This window comes from Macrotis lagotis, chromosome 8 (genome assembly GCF_037893015.1).
Source record: "Macrotis lagotis isolate mMagLag1 chromosome 8, bilby.v1.9.chrom.fasta, whole genome shotgun sequence".
Classification (NCBI taxonomy): domain Eukaryota; kingdom Metazoa; phylum Chordata; class Mammalia; order Peramelemorphia; family Peramelidae; genus Macrotis; species Macrotis lagotis.
Genome location: NC_133665.1, coordinates 179,701,687 through 179,726,045, shown reverse-complemented (window position 1 = coordinate 179,726,045; position 24,359 = coordinate 179,701,687). Strand labels below are relative to the sequence as shown.

Genomic DNA, 24,359 nt, shown 5'->3' with positions numbered 1-24,359 from the left:
ATAGAAGAGACAAAGGGTTGGGGAAATAATTATTTTAATGACTTCAATCATGTCTCTAAAACAAAATCCATCTTATTAACACCAGTGTTCTTCTTCTGATGTTATGTGGCTACAGATCACAGAAAACCACAAGGACTGAGGAATAAAAATTAGAGGTCATCGAGAGGGTGGTAGTCTCATGGTGGGCTTAATTAGATCACTGTATATTTATATGCCTACAAAGGGGGGGGGGCTGGGTTTGTTGGAATGGATGAACACTGAGGTCCTTTCCCATTCTGAGAGTCTAATACTATTGCCTGGTGCTCTATTAATGAAGAGAGATCTTGTAATTGAGGGGAGTCCTCCTGAGGAAGATCTATAATAGGGAATCAACAAAAGTGGTCCTGGGTAGGAAGGCATGCATGGTTGGATAAGTGGCCATGGTATTATCACCAATCCATTGAAGTACTGTTTGGTTCTTGCCATATTTGCACCTTCTAACTCTGTCGTTGAATGAGGAATTCATGACAGAAAGGCATGAGGCTTCTGAGGAGTGCATGGTGAAGGTCCTGGCCAATTCTTTGTCAAATTTTTCTCCATCCTTTTACTTCAATCAAAGGCTCATAGAGCTATAGCTGGAAGGGATCTCAAAGGCCATTTAATCCCCCCCCCCACCTTGGCCCCATACTTTTCATTTAATAGAGGAAGAATCTATGACCTGGGGAAATTGCTCTAGGTCAAAAAGGTTGTGTTGGAAATGATTAGAACTGGCATTCACTGATTCCAGAGCAAGAGTCCTTGCCACATATTGGACAATGACAAAGAAGCACCATACCCTACTTGGCTTGGTCCATCACGAGCATTAGAAAGGGATATAACCATATGACATATATGACATATACGACATATATGACATATATGACATATATGGACATAGTGGGAGATAGTGTAGCATTTTCAAATAGAAATGGTCCCAGAGCTGAGAAAATCTGGGTTCAAGCCCTGTCCATGACACATTTAGACTGTATGACCCTCAGTAAGTCAATTAACCTCAGTGTTCAGGACAGCGTTTTAAAATTATACATGTTAATATATACCATAATAAGTTAATATAGAATTTGTAGATAAAGTGGAGGCCTACATTGACTGGGCAGATATAGAGAGGAGAGACATCCACCATATAGTAAGAGTGAAGGTAGCTAGGTGGACCCATGGATAGAACCTCAGATTCTTATTGGAACCCTGAGCAAATTGCTTCTTGTTTTTCAGCCTCAGTTTCCCCATCTCTAAAATGGGGCTAATCATAGTACCTCTCCTTCAGGACTTTTATGAGGATCACATGAGATAACACATTGAACATACTCAGCAAACTTTAAAATCTTAGTAAAAGTTAGCTAATAGTAATATCAAGAAATATTGAGTACTGGACAGCTTGAGGTGACATAGTTTCTCATGGAATATTCATGATTCATTCAGGGCTTGTTGGGTAGAAGTTTTATGTTGAGTTTATGGGAAGACAAGGATAGCAATCACCTGGGGAAAATTGGTGTGAATGGATAATGATCTGACCCATTGGGGCTATTATGAGACCACACATTTATTGAAGTATATTCTTGTCAAAGTCGCTATAAATATAAATCTTTTAGAACCATTTGAATTGAAACCTCAAAGTCATCCTTTTGAGGTGGCAATAACTCCTCAGCAGAGTCACTTTCTTGAATGATCCCATTCTGTCATTGTCTTTTTTAAAAAGAGATTCATTAAAGTTCAACAAGACTCCCCCTGAATTTTGATTGCACTGACATTTTTCTTTCTTCCTGCAGAGGCCTGAAGGGCGTAATTGTCACTCTGAGCGATAACGGCCATTTGCAGTGCTCCTACTTGGGGACAGACCCATCTCTGTTCCAAGCCCCCAAAGTGGACTCTAGAGAAATAAACTACGAAGAGCTTGATTTGGAAATGAAAGAACTTCAGAAAATCATCAGGGATGTCAACATCTCTCCAGGTATGCAGATGGCTGCTTGGTGGTCCTGGCCTTGTCTCCTACACATGCGGGCTTGTTTTTTTCTTCCTACCCCTTCAAGATAACACCTATGAAAATAGCCTCTTCTTCAGCCCATGAGGGATCTGTGTTTCATTTGTGTATTGAGGCCAATGGGAAACCAGTGCCCTACTTATGGGCGTGCTTATTGCTAATATGATTCAGAGGTTGGCCAGCATTGTGTTTTTCTTTATGATCTAAAGTAAGCAGAAAATGCTAGTGGAGAAGGACAGGCTTGGGGGCTATATAGAGAACATGAACGTTCTTATCCATTACTTCTTCATGTTCTAAAATTTTTCTGAAGTCATTTTAGTTACCTCTTTGAAGAGGAAAACAAACACTTTGAAATATGGTCATCCCAGCATGGTTTACCAAAATTGTAGGTATTTTTAATTCTCATGTGTCATTTACATGGGTGGCTGCGCAGTCATCTGGAAGGAGTATAACTGGTAATGCACTAATTATTGGGAAGTCAATTGCTAGGGATAGTTTCATTTCCCAGGTTTTCAGTACTGCAATATTATTTTACTATTTGATTCCCAAGGATGTCTTTTATGATGAAAATTTTTTTTTTCAAATAGCAAAAACCTATTGCTTTTCATTAGGCATATGAAAAACATTACTTTTCAGCATCAGGTCAATGTATTTTAAAAAAATTGGAGAAAATATGAACTTTTTAAATGAAAAGCGATGTTGGAACAAGTAGGAATAATAAGAGAAGTATAGCATCAAAGGCCAAGGAAAACAAATGAAGCCAAGTTCATTCCATGATTCCTTCACCACACACACACTTCTATATGTTGGATTCTTAATGTCATAAAGTCTTTGTTGCTCTGATTATGTTAGAACTTTAGAAAAAATACAGATTATTTTTAAGTTGGTAACAGATTCAAGTTGGATTACAATGCCTTGGTCCTGGTCATACTCTTTTATTAAACTTTAAAGGAAAAGAGTGAGCTGAAAAATATTAAAAATTCAGAGCCTCAGAGAGAATGTATTTTTGTCCACTTAGAACATGGAACAGAGGAAGGCTGGGTACTGCTTTGTTGTCACTTCTCTTAGAAGATAGCTACAGTTTGATGGCAGCCAGGATTTTCCATGGCTGACAACACTTGTTTGGATCAATGGGATCCTCCTATTGTGAACTGGACATTATTGTGGCAAGGGCTTTACAAATATTATTTTATTTCATCTTCTCAACAACCCTGGAAAGGGTGGAACTATTAGTGTTTCAGTTTTTACAGTTGTGGAAACTGAGACTGAGAGAGTTTAAGTAATTTGTCTAGAATCACACAGCTAGCAAATATCTGAGGTAGAATTTGAATTCAGGTCTTCTTGACTCTAGACCCAGCACTCTGTCCATGGTACCATCTAGCCACCTCAGTTTGATGGGCAAAAACAGATTGCACTCATCAAATATGAAATTCCCAGAACTCATTAAATAAAAAAAATGTTATTTATTTATATTATAAATAATTAAATCTCATAGTAGACTTGACATCTGATGATGTCACTTGTGCTGGATGATTGGCCTCCTTCCTCAATCTTCATAGGCTATATGTTAATGAGATGGTGATGGATCTTTCTTTGAAGAAAGTCTCCTTCCTGCTCCAGGTGATTTCTAGGAGTCCCTGTGATATCCCATGGGCTCCAGGGTGCAGAGCTTTCTGGTTCCTGGGGGCTGCAGAGGTACCAAGAGATTTGGGCGTACTGCTTACATCATCTCCAAATAGAAGTCAGAGTTTTTCAAGGACTTTGCTTTCATTTCTGAAGAGAGGATTTTTTTCCTTAAGTAATTGTGAAAGATTCTTCTTTGGAAAAATAATGTATTGGAGGTAGAGCCAAGATGGTAGAGTAAAGTGACTCACATGACTTTTCTAGAATGTCAGGACCCTCAAAAAAGATGGAGTGAAATAGCCAAAGACAGCTAGAAAGGTCTGTAGCACTGGATTGAACAAGGAGCGCAATCTAGGCAGATCATACTATCGCAGGCCTCCAAGTGACAGATTCCATAACAACAGTGGAGGTTTCCAGAACTCTCAGCCCACAGACATTCTGACAGTGTGTCAGAGGGAGATTTACAGGGCTCCCTTTGCTGGCACCAAGGGTAGGACTCTGTTGAATCTGGGTTGCAGTCCTGGGTCTTAGTTCCAGTGTGAGGAGGAACACTAGCACAGCAGAGGCTGTGACCAAAGGGGAACAGGGACTCTGGTCACAGTTCCAGGGTTGAAAAGAATGTTTAAGGTCATTCATAAATCAGTGCACAGTCCAGGAGAACAGTAAACACACTTCTCCCTAGATCATACCACCTTGGAAGAGCTAACTTACAGGTTCCCAGGACTACCTCTGAAAATAGCAGCACAAAAAGCCTGAAGCTTGGGTCAGTGCCCCCTTACTTGGGAAGCAGAGCCTCATTTTCACATAGAATTAAAAGTCAAGAAATAGATTGAATAATGAGCAAACAACAGAAAAAAATTTGACCATATTAAGTTACTAAGGTGACAAGGAAGATCAAAGCACTAAGAAGAAGGTGAAATTCCTGCAATCCAAAGCCTCAAAGAAAAATATGAATTGGTCTCAGGTCATGGAAGAGCTAGTTCAAAAGGGATTTTAAAAATAAAATAAGAGAGGTAGAAGAAAAGTTAGAAAGAGAAATGAGAATGATGCAAAAAAAATCAATCATGAAAATAGAGTCAACATCTTGGTAAAAGAGACACAAAAAACTTCTGAAGAAAATAATACTTCAAAAACAGCCTTGGCCAAATGGTAAAAGAGGCACAAAAATCCAATGAAGTAAAGAATGTCTTGAAAAGGAATTGACTGGGGTGGGTGGGGGCAGCTAGGTGGCACAGTGAATAGAGCACCGGCCCTGGAGTCAGGAGGACCTGAGTTCAAATTTGGCCTCAGACAATTGCCTAGCTGTGTGACCTTGGGCAAGTCACTTAACTCCATTGCCTTAAATAGATTAAACATTTTTTTAAAAAAGGAATTGACCACACGGAGAAAGATGTACAAAAATTCACTAAAGAGAACTCCTTAAAAGTAGAATTGGCTAAATGAAAAAAAAAAGAGGTATAAAATCTCACTGAAGAAAATAATTCCTTAAAAGTTAGAATTGGGCAAATGAAAACAAATGACTTTATGAAGCATCAAGGAACAAACAAAAGCAAAAGAATAAAAAAATAAAAGAAAATGTGAAATACCTCATTGGAAAAACAACTGACCTGGAAAACAGATCCAGGAGAGATAATTTAAGAATTATTGGACTACTTGAAAATCATGATTTAAGAAAAAGCCTAGACATCATTGTTCAAGAAATTATCAAGGAAAACTGATTTGATATTCTAGAACCAGAGAACAATGTAGAATTGAAAGAATTCACTGATAACTTCCTGAAAGAGATCCCCAAATGAAAACTCCCAGCAATATTATAGCCAAATTCCAAAATTTCCAGATAAGGAGAAAATACTGCAAAAGCAATTCAGATACTATGGAGCTACATTCAGGATAATACTTGATTTAGCAGCTTCTATATGGAAGGATCGGACAACTTGAAACATGATATTCTGGAGGGCAAAAGAGCTAGGATTACAACCAAGAATCACTTATCCAGCAAAACTGAGGATAATCCTTTAGGGTAAAAAATGGATATTCAATGGAATTTTAAGCATTCCTGATTAAAAGATCAGAAATGAATAGAAAATTTGATTTTCAAATATAAGTTGCAAAAGAAACATTAAAAAGGTAAACAGGAAAGGGAAATCATAGGGGATTTGATAAGGTTAAACTGTTTATATTCCTACATGGAAAAGTGATATTTTAACTCCTAAAAGCTTTCTCATCATTTGGGCAGTTAGGAAAGTATACATAGACAGGAAGTAGAGGTGTGAACTGAATGTGATGGTATGATTATCTAAAACAATAAAACTAAAGGATGAGAAAGAGGAATGCACTGGGAGGAGGGGAAAGAGAGTAGTAGAATAGGATAAATTACCTGGCATAAAAGAAGCCTGAAAGAGATTTTATAGAGGAAGGGAAAAAAAGGGGGAAATGGGGAGAGGAGCACATGAACTGGCATAAAGAGAGAATTATACATGCACTTGGTTGGATATAGAAACCTATTTACAACACAGGAAAGTAGGAAGGGAAGGGGATAAGAGAAGGAGATGATAGAAAGGACAGTTTGAAGGAGGAAAAAATTAGAAGCAAAACTGCTCTGAGAATGAATGGGGTAAAAGGAGAGAGAGAGAGAGAAAGAGAGAGAAAGAGAGAGAGAGAGAGAGAGAGAGAGAGAGAGAGAGAGAGAGAGAGAGAGAGAGAGAGAGAGGATAAATAGGGGAAAAAGGACAGAGGGAAATAACAGAGTTTTATAATAGTTGGTGTGAAAAAAAATTTGTTCATTGAGTTTCTCTGATAGACTTCATTTCTCAAACATATAGAAACTTGAATCAAATTTATAGAAATAAGACCCATTCCTCAACTGCTAAATGGTTAAAGGATATGAATACAGACAATTTTTTGACAAAGCATCTATAGTCATATAAAAAAAATGCTCTAGATCACCACTAATGAGAGAAATGTAAATTAAAACTACTCTGGGCTACCCCCTTATACCTGTCAGATTGGCTACTTGAACAAAAAAGAAAATGTCAGATGTTGGAGGGGATGTGGAAAAATTAAAATTCTAGCATACTGTTGATGAATATGTATACTGATTCAACCTTTTTGTGGAGCAATTTGAATCTATGTCTAAAAAGACTAAAACATCATGTATACCCTTTGACCAAATAATACCTCTATTAAGTCTAGATCTTAAAGAGATAAAAAATAGGAGAAGGACCTATGTGTACAAAAATATTTAATAACAGTTCTCTTAGTGATGGCAAAGAATTGGAAATTGAGGGGATGTCCATCAATTAGGGAATGACTAAACAAATTGTTGTATATGATTGTGCTGGAATACTATTGTGTTTTAAGAAATGATGAGCAGGACCCTCTCAAAAAAACATGGAAAACCTTACATGAATTGATGCAAAGTGAAGTGAGCAGAACCAGGAGAACATTGTACACAGTAATAGTGATATTGCTTGATCATCTACTATGAATAATGTAGCTATTCTCAGTGATTCAATGATCCACAACAATTCTGTAGGACTTTTGATCAAAAGTACTGTCTATCTCTAGAGAAAGAATTAGCAGAGCCTGAATACAAATCAGAAATACTTTTTCTTTACTTAATTTTTCTTGTTTTTTTTTTCTGTTTTCTTTCCCAGAATGACTTACATAGGAATGTGTTTTGCATGACTACACATGTGTAACCTATTACCTTCTCAATGTGGAGACAGGGGGAAGGATGGGGAAAATTTGGAGCTCAAAATTTGAAAAAAAATGTTAAAAATGGTTTTTACATATAATTGGGAAATATTAAAATATAAAATAAAACTAAGAAAAGAAATATTAGTCAAGAAATTACTAATGAATCAATTTATTTAGAAAGAAAAAATTATTTCTCTATATACAAAAGATAGGATGATATAGACCATAAAAATTCTATTTTAAATGAAAATGTTTTATAAAAATGTTAAAGTTGCTTGATATCAAATCTATATTTAAAGTTTAAATGTTAAATGTTTTGATGCCCCTATTATTCACTTAAGTATCTTATTGACTTAAATTTGCCAAACAAATTACTGACATCTGAAGCATTCTACTCAGTTGGAAGGGAATTCAGAAACCATGTAGTCTAATCTATATAAATTCCTTTTCCACCATCTCTGCTGGTGGTTGTCCATCTGCTTCTTCAGGGGAGTCCTCGTCCCATTCCACTTTGGATCAAATGGGTTCATACTCATGCACATACCTGTCAACATTTATTGTTGTTCAGTCTTTCCGTATTGTCCAACTCTATGTGACCCCATTTGGAGTTTTCTTGGAGAGATACTGGAGTAGTTTGCCATTTCCTTCTCCTGCTTATTTTACATACAAGAAAACTGAGCCAAAGAGGGTTAAGTGACTTGGCCAGGGTCTAGTAGCTAGTAAGTGTCTAAGACCTTCCACAACATAGACATGAACAACACATCTTTGTACATATGGACACACAAAATATAGTTGCAACTTGTACATGCATGTTCTGTACATGTTCATTTCTACATAACATAATATAAGTATGTGGCCAGTCAGTCAACATGCATTTATTAAGTAACACGTTGCTATGCGGTCACTGTCCTCAAGGAATTCACATTCCAAAGGAGACAACATGCCAATAACTGCATATTTTAGACAGATTTCATTTATTTTGAATTTTACATTTTTTCCCCCATTCTCACTTCCCTCCCCCCACCCCCCACAGAAGGCAGTCTGTTAGTCTTTACATTTTCCATGGTATACACATTGATCTCAGTTGAATGTGCCATAACTGCATATTTAAAAGACATCATATCTGGTCTAATCCCTCTCAACAGAATCTTAATATTATAAGGCAGGACCCTTTATGTATGTCCTAGGAAAAGGACATTCAGTTTTTAAAATGAATTTTTAGATATCCAGAAAGGCATGAGGCCGGTCTCATGATAGGATAGCCCTGGCATACCCAGGGAGGCACCTGACATCAGTTGGCTACCTCATTGCCCATGGGGCTGCAAGCACAGGTTAACTGGCCTCTCTGACTGAGCCAGAAATGTTGGTTTCTTCTGGATGCTGCTGCTCCTTTCTTATAAGGGGGGTGGAAATGAGTGGGAAGCAGTAGAGTTGCAAACAAACTAACAAACATGTAAATAGGCATCAGTGAAACAATGCTCATGAGAAAACAAAAGATTTAGAAGAGGCTAGAATTGTCTACTTTGTTGTCAGGCTAAATAGGCACCTAAAGCCAAACTACGTCCAAAGTGCGTGGTTACCCAAAAAAATCCTCTTCTTTGCATGTTGGAATGTTTGTGTTGTTGATGGTTGTTCATATGATAATAAAAATACATTTAAAAAAAAGATCTCTGTGGTTTAGTTGATAGCTTTGGAAATTATGTACTCTTTCATTGACTAGTTATGTCTTTCATTTAACCAATTTTTTCCATTTGTAACTCATTAGATTGATATAATCAGTGAGATTAGTTATTTCCAAGGTGGAAAATAAACATAGGGAAGCCATTTCTAATGTTGCTTTTTTAGGGGGCAAAACCAGCATACTAGCATTCCTGTGGAACTTCTTAACTTGGACCTTTCTTTGCAGGTGCTCTGCCACTACCTGAAAAAGAAGATTTTCTCTCAGTTTTTGCCACTGTCTCCTCCTCTCTGGACACTGTGTCTGTATGTGAATTCATTTCCTGGGGAGTTATAAAGAATTGGTGCTGGTTGGGGGGAGGGTGAGGATGTAAAATAGGATGTTGGACCAATCAGAAATTTCAGAGGAAGTCATTTGAGGTTTGGTTACCTCTAAAATTAAGGCTTCTCGGCCTCTACAAGGGAGAGGACAGGAGGAGGCATCTATCTTCAATAGCCCAAACTGAGGACCTTGGACTCACAGATCCGATGGGCAAGGAGATAGGGTGTGGGGTTCCCTGGTGTTAGGGTGAGCCTAGCTAAATTTAGAGAGACTGGCTATAGGCTGATGAATGTCATCCTAAGGCAGAGGAGGGTTGCCATCTGCATTGGTGAAGGGCATAATCATGCTGGTGAAATCACATAAAGTCTCATAAAAAGTAGAATGTCCATGATTGGAGGAACAGAATCAAGAGGGTTTCATCCTCAGTAGCTGTGACTTTTTGGTCAACCTCTTAGAACCCTAAACCTTGTTTGTATTGCTTGAATTGGTATCTGTCTTTCAAAGAAGCTCCATATTCCCCCCTTTTTTTGAGAAGCCAAGTATCTTCTACCATTTTTTTGGTTCCTGGAGGCATTGTGATTCCTCTTGGTCCAGGCTGATTCCAGGCTATGATATTGGGGCAAAGGTTTTAGGTTGGTTTAGGGGAACAGTGCTCATCCAAACAGCCCAGTTCCTCTGCCCCTTTGCCCCATGCATGAGATGAGTTATACCCTGGCGAACCATATTTCCCGGTCTGCTACTGGGTCTAGTGAGATCTGTGATGCTGGACCCCCCGAGATTATTTAGAGTTGATCAAGTCAGACACTTGACCTGGCTCATGGGTTGATTGTGTTTAGCTCTCCTAACCCCTCATTCAGCCTGGAACTCACTTCAGTGTCCAGGTATCAGATCCAAGACCCACCTTTGAACAAACATTGAGTGTCACACTGTAATAAAAATCATGTGCCCCTTGCCCAGTTAAGGAGCTTTAAAGAACATGCTGCCCTGTGGGCCCCTGTGATGAAGGGCACATTGACTCCTCTCCAGAGGAGAGACCCCATTTCCTTGTACCCAGATCTAATGTGAGGTGAAGGCACTGTGATTTCTGGCTTTTCCTTGCCCAACTGGTGCTCACATTGCTCCCCATCTTGCCAGGGTCGCCTTTTGGCTTTGGGCTACACATTTCTTTTTCCTAGGTGACCTTCAGCACAAATTATTTAGAACGAGTGATTGCCTTCTGGTATCATTACAACTTTGGTCTTTTCAGGAGAGGGCCTTGACAAACAGGGTGACCCATCTCCCTGCTTCCTCTGTCCTCGGTCTTTTTCTGGCTCCAGACTTCCTCAAGTGATGGGCCTGGACCCCTCGTTTATTGATAAAAGAACAGTATTTAAGGGAACACCAGAGGAAACATAAATAAAACTCTGAGCCTGGTGGCAACGGCCTTCTTTCTTCTCCTCCAACTTTCCTTTGGGGGACTGTGGTTTGTTGCTCCTTAAATACTTTGATGCTCAGAGATGCTCAGATGTTAAGAAAATCAAAAAAGAAGAGAATCATTTCATTCTTAGCTCTGCCTTTGGAAATGGCAGAAGCAGAATTTTCCTATTAGTCTGAAAAGCCTAACTTGATATCTGGCTTGGGATTCCTTTGAAATAATCTAGTTGAGCCCCCTCATTTACTTATAAGGAAATTGAGACTTGGGGAAGGTGACTGGCTGAAGGTCACCCAGATAGAGAGTAAGTGGCCAGGCTAGAACTTGATCTCATGTCTTTGAACTCCCCATTCATCTCTTCACTTCACCCAGAATTTGGGAAGACCAAATCTTGATGAACTGAACAACATGCTTTCTATTTTAATACACTGAAGGATCCGTGACTGGGAAACCTGGGGCCTTCCTCTCTCAGCACTAATTGCAGCCCATCTCTCACCTCTGTGTTAGTTGTTATCCGAAGCCTAGAAAATTAGGAGCCTTAAATCATGACCTCAAGCTTAGGATTTCCATCTCAGTGCAGCCTTGCTCCCTCTTCCTCTCCTTTTTCTCTCATCTATCCGTATTGCTCAATTTGTAGAGAATTTCTGAACTTTTTAATAAAATTCAAAAATGAAGCATTTCTATTGGGGTTTATTATAAAGAAACAAGTCATCAATTATTTCCCATTGGTTGGAATAGGAATTTTATTTTATCTATTTACCCTCACCTTCTAAAACAATAAATTTGGGTTGTAATTATTATGGTAGATTTGATGTGTCGAATTGTATTTTTATTTTTTAATACAGAGGGAACACAAAGTTGCTTCTAGAGACAAAAACTTTTTTAAATATAAAAATCTACCCCAAATAAAGCTGACCTATTAATGGAGCACTCTCTCTGGAATAGTGGCCAGCATTGAAAAGCTAACTTTTTGTTGCTTGTTAGCATTACAATCTTTTCTTAATCATTTTCAATAAAAAAGAGCAGGCCCCGGGGATATGATTCCCCTTTTCCTAATTGAATGTACAAGGAAGACTTTTGCGAATGAAGAACAAGATGAGATTTATAGGCAACATAAACATCCAGTTTGTAGAAGTAGATAGTTTCAGCATTTTAGAAATGGGAAATTAATGTCTTTGGGAATATAGTGTGACCTTTTCTCTCTTCCCCCCCAGCCCCGCTTTATGGGGATATTTTAAATTTGAGTTTATGCCTCCCTAAAAAGAGGAGATATAAAAATGTCTTTTGTATATTTTAGTCTGTCATCAGAGTGGTAAATCCTTTATAGGCCTTTCCCTGTTCAGCTGTTGATGGTGGGGAGTTTGTATTGCCTCCATCATAGTTACTCCTTCATGGGTACCTTTGAGATCATGCTCCCCCTCTGCCCCTCTACCCCCCTACTCGCCACTGCTTCATGATTTTCTCTTTCTGTCTCCACAGCAAGCCACCAACAAAGATGCGGGAGCTGAAGTCGTCCCCTCTGTCACTGTGAAGGTATTGAGCGTGCCCTCAATGGCCACACGGACCCACACTTTATCCTGGTGATTTCCCTGTTCATGAAATGGGCAGTAGTGCCTGCAGGCTGGCTCATGGCTCAGAGGCTTGCTTCTTCAGTCCAGAGGGGGGTAGACAGTGACAGGAGCATGAGTCTCGTCTGCTGCCACATGTGTTAGCTGGTTATGACCATTGTTGAGTTGATGGGTTGGCCCAGGGGCATGAGTTGGCATCCTGAGGTTGGGGTAGTCTGTTCATAGCTATGGAGCCTCTGGTGTTGTTAGAGATGCCCATGGAGGCTGCTGTCTGTGGAGACTCCCTCCTGGGGCATCCGGCGTCACTTGGAGGCACAGAACCACCCGCCACGGCAGTCATGGTACCTTTTGTGGGTATTCTGGGGCTATTTGAAATGAATTCTGGAGTCCTTCTGTACCATCTGAGACATTCTTCTTGCTGCAACCTTCCATGGAGTTGGCTGGGAGGGTAAAGATAGAGTTGGGCATTCTAGGACATCTGAGCACTTAATCATTTCCGTTGTCCTCACTGCCACCCTTGCTTCTTCTCTCTGGTGACAGCTTCATTTTTATGAGTTCCATTAGTGCAGGGTCTTTGCAGACCCCTCCTAACTCTGCATGGCCTACTCTTTGTCTCCTGACCTCCAGGCCTGATTTCTTCCCCCCACCCCCTGCACCCACTGCCAGGACATTTCCACTTTGAACTTCCCACAGACACCTCAGACTTACTATGTCCATAGTGGAATTCGGATGCACCTTTGTATGTTGGAAAGATCCCTGGATGTAGAAGCAGGAGGTTTGAACTCAGATCTTGCCTCTGCTACTTCCTATCTGTGTGATCTTGGGCAAATCACTTCCCTTGTTCCACAGGTTTCCTCATCTAGAATGAGGTGGTGAGACTCAGGGCCCCTGAAGGTATGCCAGCTCTTTGCTGTGACACTAATTCTGCTTCTCATTTCTGATGAGGGGACCGCTGTGCTTCTAGGTGCATGGGTTCCAGTCCATGGTCTCCCTTGGTTCTCCTTCCCTGTCACTAGGTTGCTGGATCTCCTTGCTATCCCCTTATGGCTCCCCGCTCTGTGACTGTTTCTTCCATTTTACAGTGGCTGCCCTCTGCGGGGCTCTCTGCTTCCCATTTCCCCATGCTTGACACCCCTTGGTTGCTCCCTCTTGTCTCCAAGCCTGCCCTGCACAGGCCAGCCTCCTCTGGTCCTTGCTGGGCTTCACCCTTCTACACTGCCTTTGTGGGACCCCTGCCCCCCATCGCCAGCATGTCTGGAAGTACTTTGCTGGAGGCAGCATTGGGTGGTGGGTTCAAGTCCTGTCCTGGCTTGGTGCTCTAGGCCACTCTAAAACTGCAGATAGAGATGGTGCCAGTCAGGATGTGTGGGCATGTGAAATCACAGGTCTGCACCTCTGCATTTGTCATTTCCACCTCCTGTGGATCCCCGGCCACAGCCTGATCAATATAGGAGGCCTGCTCTCTGATCCCTGCCCCGTCAGCCTCACCCTTCACTGGGCATTTGTGTGGACCTGGTAAGCACCATACTACTTAGAAAACAGTTATCATTTCCTAAAATCTAGGAACCAGAAAATTGTAGATTTTGGTAGTTGGGGCACAATTTCTGTGGTGCTCTCTCCCTCCCTCCCTCTTTCCTTGCTTCCTGTCCCTCTCCCTCTGTCCCTCCCTCTATCCCTTCCTCCAAACACGCATGTATCCCCACATCTGCCACATGGGTCCACTTGGATTGTTGATTGCTGCCCTTGGAGAGGGCTGTCAGAGATTGGAGCATTGTCAGTTGGTTCATGCTCCCTGGATTGAATGGAGGCTTCATTTGAGCTTTTTGGCCTGTTGCTAAAGGCAAGCCATGTGTGCAAATCCTCCCCAAGCTCCTTTTCTGGGATTCTGTCCCAGGAAACAAGGGTGGACTTCCCCAGTCTTCTCTCCCTCAACCTCCAAATTCAATTAGGAGCTCCAGCCTTTTAATGCTAAGTCTAGAAATTCATTAATGGCAAGACATCAAGCCCTTACACAGTTTTAGGAATTATCTGCAACTGGCCTTGGACGTCAGATCTTGTTCATTCTGCATATTGATTCAGCAACATGTCCACCTCCATGAACACATCAGTGATGGAGAGTCTGGGGGCCTTGCCCAGTACTCCCTCTGCCTTCTCTTCTGATGACCTTGGGTGACATGGGAGGCGGGGTGGCAGCCTCACTCTTCCTTCCTTAGGTTTTCATGGGGACCAGCAGCATCACCTTTATGAAATGGATGGCATCATCTCCCTTACTAGAATGTTCTTGTTTAGTTTAGAATCACTGAGTTGTGTAGTTTGGGTCTTGTTGGAGGCAGCCTTGTGTAGTGGAAAGACTTGCTAGTGTGACCTGGGTTCAAAAGCTGGTCCTGCCCCTTGGGGCCTGCATGACCTTGGGCATGTCACTTTTCTGTCTGGGCCTTGGCTTCCTCCTCTGTAAAAGGATGGCTTTGAGCTCTGATGGTTCTGTGCCCACATGAATGTGGTTTCAAAGCTGTAGGGCAGTGGCGCAGGAGCCCCAGGAGCCCCTCATATGGCCCGATGGCTTCTCTACAGGATCCAGCTGTAAATCGCTCCTTATGGTCTTGCATAACAAGAGCAGCCAAGATGTGTAGCCATAGAAATTTCCAGGATAGTAAATAAATCCACTTAATTGAGGCCATTTTTTTCCAACCGTTCCAAGTGAGTGAAGATGAGGCTACCTTCAGTTGGAGCTCATGATGCGTGACCATCTATCCAGGCAACCAGGAAGGACTTTGGCGTAATGCTTGTATAACGAGGATGAAAATACAAGATTGTATTTCCTAAGGATTGTATTTCAATTTGTAAGGGAAGCTAGAAATACCATGGAAAATCCTGAAATTATCCTCCCCACCTCCTCCTGAAACTTCTCCTCCTCCCCAGTTAAAATAGATTTACATTTAAGCCAAGGGTTGGTTAACTTTTTGGAGTTTCTGACTCGCCTCTTTGATACTGTGGTCATGTCTTCGATTGCCCCTATTGAGGCCCAACACATTGCTGGCACTCAGTAAATCGGAGCATTGTGGATGGCGTTATCACATGTCACATGTCAGCCAAACACCCAAGCGTCCCTTGGCTGGAGTCCAGGATGGGTTGGGTTGGGTGGGGAACAGCAGTAGTAACTACCATAGCTAAAGGTCCTCCTCTTGGTTTCTTGGGTTCAGCTGTTTGCTCTTATTTTTTTTTTTTAAGTGGAGAAAGTGTGGATGGTTTAATTTAGTTCTGGTGGTTGGCTGCTCGGCGAGCAGTTGGATCTCTTTGGTGTTGCAGTTGTCTGGAAGGAGGCAGTGACCCGCCTGTGTGGCTGGCGGGGTTCCCTCTGCCTCCAGCCTGGCAAGGTTGGACATCTGGGCTGAAGGGTCGTCTAGAATGATGGATCTGTCTTGGAGGCATCCCTTCTCACGGCCCACCTGGGCCTGTGGACGATGGGGCATGGGGCCACTTTCACTGCTTGTCCTGCCAATTTCCAGGAGCTTTTTGTGTTGGTTTTGCTCTAATGGTTACTGCAGATAGAATGTGAACACTCACCAGAGCTGCTGAGGTTTATGGAAGGAAACATGTCACTTAAAATAAATACAGGAAGTTTCTAGAATCTTATGGTGTACATCGGTGGGCTCCAACTCAAATAGAAACGGATGCCTCTAATCCATATGTATGAATTCCCATGATTTGCATGTTGATTTAGTGTATTTTAAATTATTTTGTTACAATTCCTAATTGCATTTTAATCTGATTCGATCCTCACATGGGAACATTGTAGACCACATGTGGCCGGTGTGTATGATACCAATGTTGCGTTTGATAGCTCACTCCAAATTATCCATTTGTTCATCATTCCATAGACTTTTGGTCTTCCCCTTCCCTAAACCCTTCCTCTAAAGAAGGCCTCGCAGTTTGAGAGCCATGATTTTTGTTGTTGTTCAGTTGTTTGGTCATCTTCAACTCTTTGGGCCCCAATTTGGAGTTTTCTTGGTGCAGGGTCACCATTTTCTTCTCCAGCTCATTTTACAGAAGAAGGAATTGAGGCAAGCAGGGTGAAGTGACTCTCCAGAGTCACACAACTAGTACGTGTGGCCAAATTTAAATTCAGAAAAGGCATCTCCCTGACTGCAGGCCATTGCTCTATCCACTGTACCACCTGGCCGCCCCCAAGTTCCATGATAGAATCAAAGACAAGGGATTGGGAGCGGAGTCAGTGCATCTTTTGTGGAGGAGCTAGGGTTGGCTCCTTGGCTTTTTTAAAATATTTTTAAAGCTTTTTTTTTCTTTTTGCAAGGCAATGGGGTTAAGTGGCTTGCCCAAGACCACACAGCTAGGTAATTATTAAGTATCTGAGGCTGGATTTGAACTCAGGTACTCCTGACTCCAGGGCCGGTGCTTCTATCCATTGCACCACTTAGCTGCCCCTTGCTCCTTGACTTTTGATGTGCAATTTTGTTTAGAATGATTACTAGAAGAGGCAAAAAAGGGAAAGCCCATCATCTTGGAAAGAGAATTAATTCAGTGAAAAGGAGTATGGTGGCCATGGGCACGCTGAAACCCATTACAAAAGAATGTGGTGAAAGTGATGCCATCAGAGAGATAACTGGCCAGAAGAAATAGGAGCAGCCAGGCTGGGGTAACCATCCCCCCATTCTCTGCTGATGTCTTTGCAAGATCAGGAGGGGAGGAGAAAGTCTGCAGTGAACTTGGGGGGTCTTCTCGTGGAATTCTGGGAGCATGGAGACACTACTTGGGCAGGCTTGGTTGGATTTCAGTCTCCAGTAGTGTAGGGACTCTACACATCGATGAAGTCTCAGATCTTCCAGATTTGAAATAGTAGTGCAGAGCACCATATGAAGGACCAAGGGGGTTGTAGAGATGAGTAAGCCCCAGTTCTGGGCTCAGGGAGCTTCAAATTGACCAGGAAAATGAGACAAGCACAAGAGTGAGCATAATTGAGTGCCAGTGAACTCTGTTGTAGCAGTTGGGCTGAAAGAGAAATGAGATGAGGGGGTCATCACGAAGGTGGAAAGGAGAAGCAGATGATGAAGGAGAAAGATGAGAAGACCATTCATAGAAATTAGGCAATGTTCCTGACTTGGGGCCAATACTGAGAAATGCTCACCAGTCAATAGGAGCAGCCACTATCAATCATTTGTGATACTTTTGAGTCATAGATGCTTGGAAGAATCTTCACTGATGTTTCCCCGCTTTTCTAGGTGTTTAACCTGTTGGCAGTAGCAATAAATGATTCTCCATTACCTCTTCCTGATTAGTTGGTACTGGTTTCTTCTCCTGATGGCTACAGTGATGCTTAGAGATGGTTAGAAGGTGATTGAAAGTGGTTCCTTTAGCAGATCCATAGACTTGCATGGACCATCTCCTAAGATGTGGAAAGGTTGTGTTTGTGTCTATGTAGGACACCTACCATGGTCGATCTTTGGATCATTGAATCACCAGGAGGGAGTAGAGAAACATCAATGGGAAAAAGTGGGACCCATCTGACTTAGCCCAGAGGCGATATCATTGTTGGTAAATACTTTATCTGCTTGCTTTTAGGTCATGATACAGAGCCGCCTGGCATTGCAGAAGATCAAGTTATCTGTTTATGTTGAGCCACCCTTAGCATCCACCCGTGACCACTTCGTCTTTGATTTCTTAGGTAAGTTCCCCTGTCTGTGTCTTGTCTTGTTGGGCAGTGGTGGGCTTCTTGACCTCAGATCCCAGGGGTTGAACTTGGCGGCCTCCGGACCCCTGCCCACATTGCTCTGAGCTCAGAGAATGTTGAACTGTGGGGTGGCCTGGATCTGGACTCCTCAACATCAGGTCTGACTGGTGGTCATCTGGGCTCCCTTGAACACTGTCAGGAAGCATGCCTTCCTGGGACTCCTGCCCACTATTCTTTTTTCTGCCCCAAAGCCAATCTAAACAAATGAACCTTACTTCCATACAATAACCCTTAAGACCCATGGCCAGCTGTCATGTTCTTGTCCATCCTCTCCCAAGGGGGTCTCAAGGTGGATGGTGGAGGGGATTGAATGCTGGGCCTGGAGTCAGGAAGACCCAAGTTCATATCTGGCCCAGGCATGTAGCTTAAGTTCTGTTTGCCTTGGTTTCCTTACCTATAGTCATAGTACCAGCCTTCCAGGGTTGTCATGAGGATCCAATGAGATAATCAATGTAGAAATGCTTAGCACCTGTCTGGCAGAGAGAAGGCATCATGGAAGCCCTTCTACCTTTCCCTTCTTCCTTCCCTCAGTTCTTCTTGTCTTCACACTAAACTTTCCCAATCTTGTAGCCAAGGCCCATGGGGTGCCATTTCCTGACCCAGGCCTTCCCCCGGGTCACCCTCTGTAGGGCCCTCATTTTAGGGTGCCAGTGTCCCCTGCCATGGAGAACCCAGGGCTGGTTCCTCTTAAACATGAAACTGGTATTAATTTGCAGCCCATTGAGTTCACATATCCATCCCTATTTCTTTGTTGCTTTGGCATCCCCATTCATTTCTGTGGTGTTCACACTGCCAGCCTCAAGGGCTTTTCACTTTTTCATTCAGCCTCAAGTTTCATCAACTTTCCCCCCATCCTCTTGTACAGTTGATTTTAAAAATTCAAGGTGGGCTTTCTTGTGTCTTATTGGGTCTTGATGCATCATTTTAATCTCTCAAGATCTTTGAAGATGCCACTTTTGTTCTTTAACATGTGGAGTGTCAGACCCAGTCTCAGTGAGGGGCAGGCTGGCTTTGCCAATCACTCTGCCTTTCTCCAGGCCATCAACCTCATCTTTGCTAAATCTCCAGCCATCTTCTGCTCCCCGAAACCCCAGCTTAGTATCACCAACCGCCCATTGAATGTTTTGGTTTGGATGTCCTATAGACATCCCACATTCAGCAGTCCCAATCAGATTTCATGTCCCTCTCAAAGCTTCCCCTTCCCCTGATCCTCCTTTTTTTTTGGCGATGGCCACCACTATCCTGAGACTTGCAGCCTCAGTATCATCTTTGAACCCTCATTTCTTCTCATGCTGCATAGCCAATCAATTGCCTTTTGGTATGATTTCTACCTCTACAACAGATCTTGCCTCTGTGTCCATCTCCCCATTCACATGTCTGCTCCTTTAATTAGGCCCCCGCTACTTCTGAGCTATCACTGTGCCCCCCCCAATAGTCTCCATTCTCTCACATGGAGATTCATTTATTGTTATCTTTATCATTACAGTTGATAGCTCCTGCTTTGCATCACCTTTGTTTCCCAAAACATCCTTCTCCTTTCCCCAGATTTACCTGTCTCTTATATTAAAAAAAAAAAAATTAAAGGGGCAGCTAGGTGGTGCAGTGGATAGAGCACCAGCCCTGGAGTCAGGAGGACCTGGGTTCAAATCCGGCCTCAGACACTTAATAATTGCCTAGCTGTGTGGCCTTGGGCAAGTCACTAAACCCATTTGCCTTCAATAAATAAAATTTAAAAAAAAATTAAGGAAAAAAACAGTTCACCAAAAATAATCAGCACATGAGTAAAGTCCCTTTTTCTTTCCATTGTTACAGAGCCAGAGATTCAGAAAACCATCACCTTCTCTGTGTTTCTGAAGGGAAATTATCTGCCTTCAGAACTGGGGGGTACCGCCATGGCCTCCTACAGCATGCCTACAGGTAAGTTCATTGGGCTTTTGGCTCAAATGCTGAGCAGGAAGCCACAAGGGCACCCCTTTCTAGAGGGCCTGTACATCCTCTCAATATCCTTGATATCCATGTAAATAGAATCCTCTGTCCCATATATAGCCACATAAATGAATTCTGCACCAAGCTTGCCTTGGGGTGATGGCTGGTGTGTGGGGGACCTTTCTATTTCTTTCTCCACACCCCTTTACTCTGTCTTCACTGCAGCTTCATGATGTAGGCCAGACCCCTGTCCAAGCCCCGATTCCAATGGTGGGAAATCTTCACAGCCATGAGTGACGTGGTTTACCCAGGTGTCATGGGTGGGGATCAAACCTGGGGTATTCTGTGCTCTATGCTTCCTCCAGCTTCTCTGTGCCATGCCTCCCAGTACTAAGTTCCTTATGGACAGATATGCAAGAGGACCCCCCCCCCCCAAGAGTGAAGGCAGTAATGCACCTGCTAACGTCAGCTTCTCACAGCTAATGTTTGTTTATATTTAGAGAAAAACCAATCTCCTCTCTTTTTCCTCATAGAGGGGAAAACAAATTACTTTAAGGGGAAAAGACCCCTGAAAAATGGTAAACTTCATGATGCCTTTAGAATACCTGTAATGCCCACCAGTGGCCACAAGAGGGAACCAAAGGCACAAGCCCACTGCAGATGCCTGTCGGTCCCTCTCAAAGTTGCAGGCTTTTTCTGTGCCCCCCAAGCTGCTTGCCGTTCCCCCTGGCCAGGCCAGTCAGCACTCCTGGGTGCAGTTGCGCCCGGGCGTTGATGATTGTCCTTTACGTGTCGAGAGCGGCCTCCCCTAGCTTGCTTGTGTTTCTGGACCCTTCCAGAGGAGACCCTCACCCCCTTTGACCCAGGGGCGTCCGCTGCTCAAGGAGGAAGTGTCTTCCCTGCATCCCACTTCTCCTCTCTTGCTGCCGTGCCGACGTTTCATGTATGATGAATGCTCTCATGGAGAGAGTCAGCGGAGGAGCCAGTGTGCACCCCCTCCTTGGGATGGCTCACCCGCTAGATAGAGGAAACCCGCTGTTGGTTGATTTATTGACTCTGGAACCTTTCAATATGAGCTTGTTTCTACAAACTGATCAATAGTGGGTAGTTTAATTGACACTCTTGGGTTTCCTTTCCCCAGACGTTTCCCCTTCCCCCAATTATAGACCTCCATCTAGAGGGAAAGAGAAAGGAAGATTGTAAATGCATGGCCATCACAGTGGACTCCTGATTGGGCAGCAGATGTGGTCCTGGGTCATCAGGATGTACCCTGGCAGGCCTGGGGCTGGGGGCTTGGATAATGCTTTGCTTGGGTTGTGCACTGTGGGAAAGACTAGGGCCGGAAACCCGAGAGCAGAGAAGAAATAACCCAATTACTCCTTTCAGAAAAAAGTAAAAGAGCCATTTTGAAAATTGTAAAAATTTATCTGTGCCAATGGTTCACTTGAATCATTGTTGACTTTGCTGTATTTAGAAAAATAATCATTGGAAAGAAAATCCCCAGCTATTTCCTGGTCCTAGAGCGGCCTCAATCTTACCTTCCATAGGCCAGGGCGACTCTCCCCCTGCATCCTCCGGCCCTGGCTGCTGCACTGCCAGCCCTTGAAGGGACTGTGGAAGCTCCCTCGGGATGTGACATCCTCCCCAGCCAGACAGTCCAGAGCTGGGGGGGGGGCTTTCTGAAATGTAGACATGCTGCCTTTTAAATGTATTTCAAAGATTGAATCCTTCCGAGGCCCAGCTGGTTACAGTTGAATCATCCTGCTTTGACTGGAGGAGGAGGAGGATGTGATGGAGGCTTGAAGTTGTTCTGGGAGGCATATCTGCCATTTATGGCCATTAAAGTCCATGACATGCCAGGCCTGCACCAGGAAAGAGTTTTGGGGTGGCTGGCATCCCTGCTCCAGATGCTGCCATTGCAGCTTCGGCGTTTCAGTTTGCAGTTCACAGCTCCTCACTGGCCCCTCCCTGAGGCATGGGGAGAACAGAGTATGTGTGTGTGTGTGTGTGTGTGTGTGTGTGTGTGTGTGAACATCTGTGTGGATACATTCTGGTCCCTTCATGTAGTATGTGACACATGCCATAATACTGTGACATGTCTGTCATGAAGGCATCATATGTATTTAGATTCTCATCTGAACGTGGAGACATGGCTAAGATATGTGGACAAGCACACACACATCCCTACCTTCTCATAGCTATATCTCTATCTCTATCATCTCTATCTATCCATATCATATCCATGGCATCATATGTATTTAGATTCTCATCTGAACGTGGAGACATGGCTAAGATATGTGGAGAAGCACACACACACATCCCTACCTTCTCATAGCTATATCTCTATCTCTATCATCTCTATCTATCCATATCATATCCATATCCATATCATATCCATATCCATATCCATATCCATATCATATCCATATCTATATCTATATTGACATCTACATCTACCTCTACCTCTACCTCTATCTATATCTATATCTATATCTATATCTACATATTTATCTATATATTATCTATATCCATATCTATATATCTATATCTATATCTATCTCTGTACCTCTACCTCTACCTCTCTATATCTATATATTTATCTATCTATTATCTCTATCCATATCATATCCATATCCGTATCTATATATTTATTTATATCTATATCTATCTCCACATCTATCTCTACATCTACATCTACCTCTATATCCATGTATTTATCTATATATTATCTATATCCATATCATATCCATATCCATATCTATATAGTTATCTATATCTATATCTGTAGCTATATCTCAGTATCTGTATCTCTATATCTCTATCTCTGTCTCTCTGTCTCTGTCTATCTCTGTCTCTCTATCTCTGTCTCTATCTCTATCTCTCTATATCATATCTATATCTATTTATATCTATGTCTACATCAACATTGACATCTATATCTATATCCACACACACATGTATCTGGGTAACATGTACATTTTTTATATATGTATATATAAATACATCTAAATGCATAGAATTCCTATGTAACATAATATAGAAATGTGTACAATTTCATGTATTGATATGAAATATTAATACATAAATAAGTGCCTAATTCTAGGATCTTATAAGACTGAAGCATTTCAGATATTACATCCAAATTCCTTACTATCTACTATCTACTGTATACTATCTACATTGCATATTGTCTTTGTGTGTGTGTGTATGTGTGTGTAGGTGAATGTGTGTGTGTGTCTCTCCCCCTCCTTATTCTCACCTGCAGTTATATTTGTTTTTTCCATCAGTTTTTGGATCTGCTTCCTGTTTGACAGTGAGATTGGGATTAAAGCAGTGACAAATGTAATTAATATTTTGTGAAAGGCAAAACCATTCTGTTCAAAGATAATTTTGATCTTAGTTTTCCCTCCAAGCCTGATGTCAGGGATTGATGATGACAAGCTATGCTTACCCATTCATGTTGGGGAGGCAGCTGTGGTGGTGCTGGGGGACTGCTCCAGTGCCAAAACACAGTGAAGGGTTTTTGAGAAAAGTCTCTTCTGAGGAAATAAATCAACTCCATTTTTTTTCCTCAGGGCTTCTACAAGAAACTTGGCCAAACTAATTTTTCAAAAAATAAAATCTTTTTTAAAAAAACATCATGTATGGAATAGGGAGAAGAAATACTTCATTCAGGAAAACCATCCCAGCCTGGCCATTTCCACCAGGTTGAATGCCACCCTTACAAGCTGCTTTTCAAAGGTTCAGTTAAATCAGGTTTTCCTTATGTTTGGGCCCTTCTGTTGTGTAGAACTAAAGTTTCTGGGTTTTAGGTTCTGCTGTTGCTGCTGCTGCTGCTGCTGCTGTTGCATTTTTGTCCTTTGTTCTCAAAGAAGATCTCACTGTCAGGGAGGCAATACCATGGCAAGGTTATGTGAAGTGGATTTGAGTGGGTGAAGGGGACTATGCTGAGTCCCCAGCCTTGCTTTGTCCTCCCCTGCTTCTGGGTCCCATGGCCAGAGTTGAATCAGCATGATGAGTATAGCCCTGATGTGAGACTGTCAGGGTGAAGTGACTTAGCCAAGGTCATAAGAGTCTGAAGTCATATTTGAACTTGGGTCCTCTTGACTCCAAGACTGGTGCTCTGTCCACTGCACCACCTCGTGGCCTCCAGAAGCAGACTGGTGGCAGCAAGTTGCAATGTTAACATTTCAATTTTCTCAAGAAAATGTATTTTTGTGAGATAAAGAGGCCAGTAGAGATTGTACTCAAAGAAATTTGAATCTAGCATTCAGAATGTTTGGAAGTAATTTTTTCCCCCTAGTTTTTGGTCTGAATGACACTAACTTTTATCAACATTTGACTCAGTTTATATCAAGTTTTATTCAAATACC

General features: G+C 42.2%; 1 protein-coding gene across 4 annotated transcripts in view; it reads left to right on the top strand.

Moving 5' to 3' along the window:
• Positions 1-24,359, top strand: part of BBS9 (Bardet-Biedl syndrome 9) — a 406,580-nt gene that overhangs the window by 106,698 nt on the left and 275,523 nt on the right. For all 4 annotated transcript variants that reach the window (XR_012471048.1, XM_074198926.1, XM_074198924.1 and 1 more), the window contains exons 10-14: positions 1,803-1,984; positions 9,243-9,319; positions 12,226-12,279; positions 17,892-17,994; positions 19,873-19,977. Coding sequence is in view for 3 of the 4 variants with exons in the window: in XM_074198926.1 (XP_074055027.1) it covers positions 1,803-1,984; positions 9,243-9,319; positions 12,226-12,279; positions 17,892-17,994; positions 19,873-19,977 (521 nt within the window). In the remaining variant the exon portion in view is untranslated. The remainder of the gene's footprint in view (positions 1-1,802; positions 1,985-9,242; positions 9,320-12,225; positions 12,280-17,891; positions 17,995-19,872; positions 19,978-24,359) is intronic.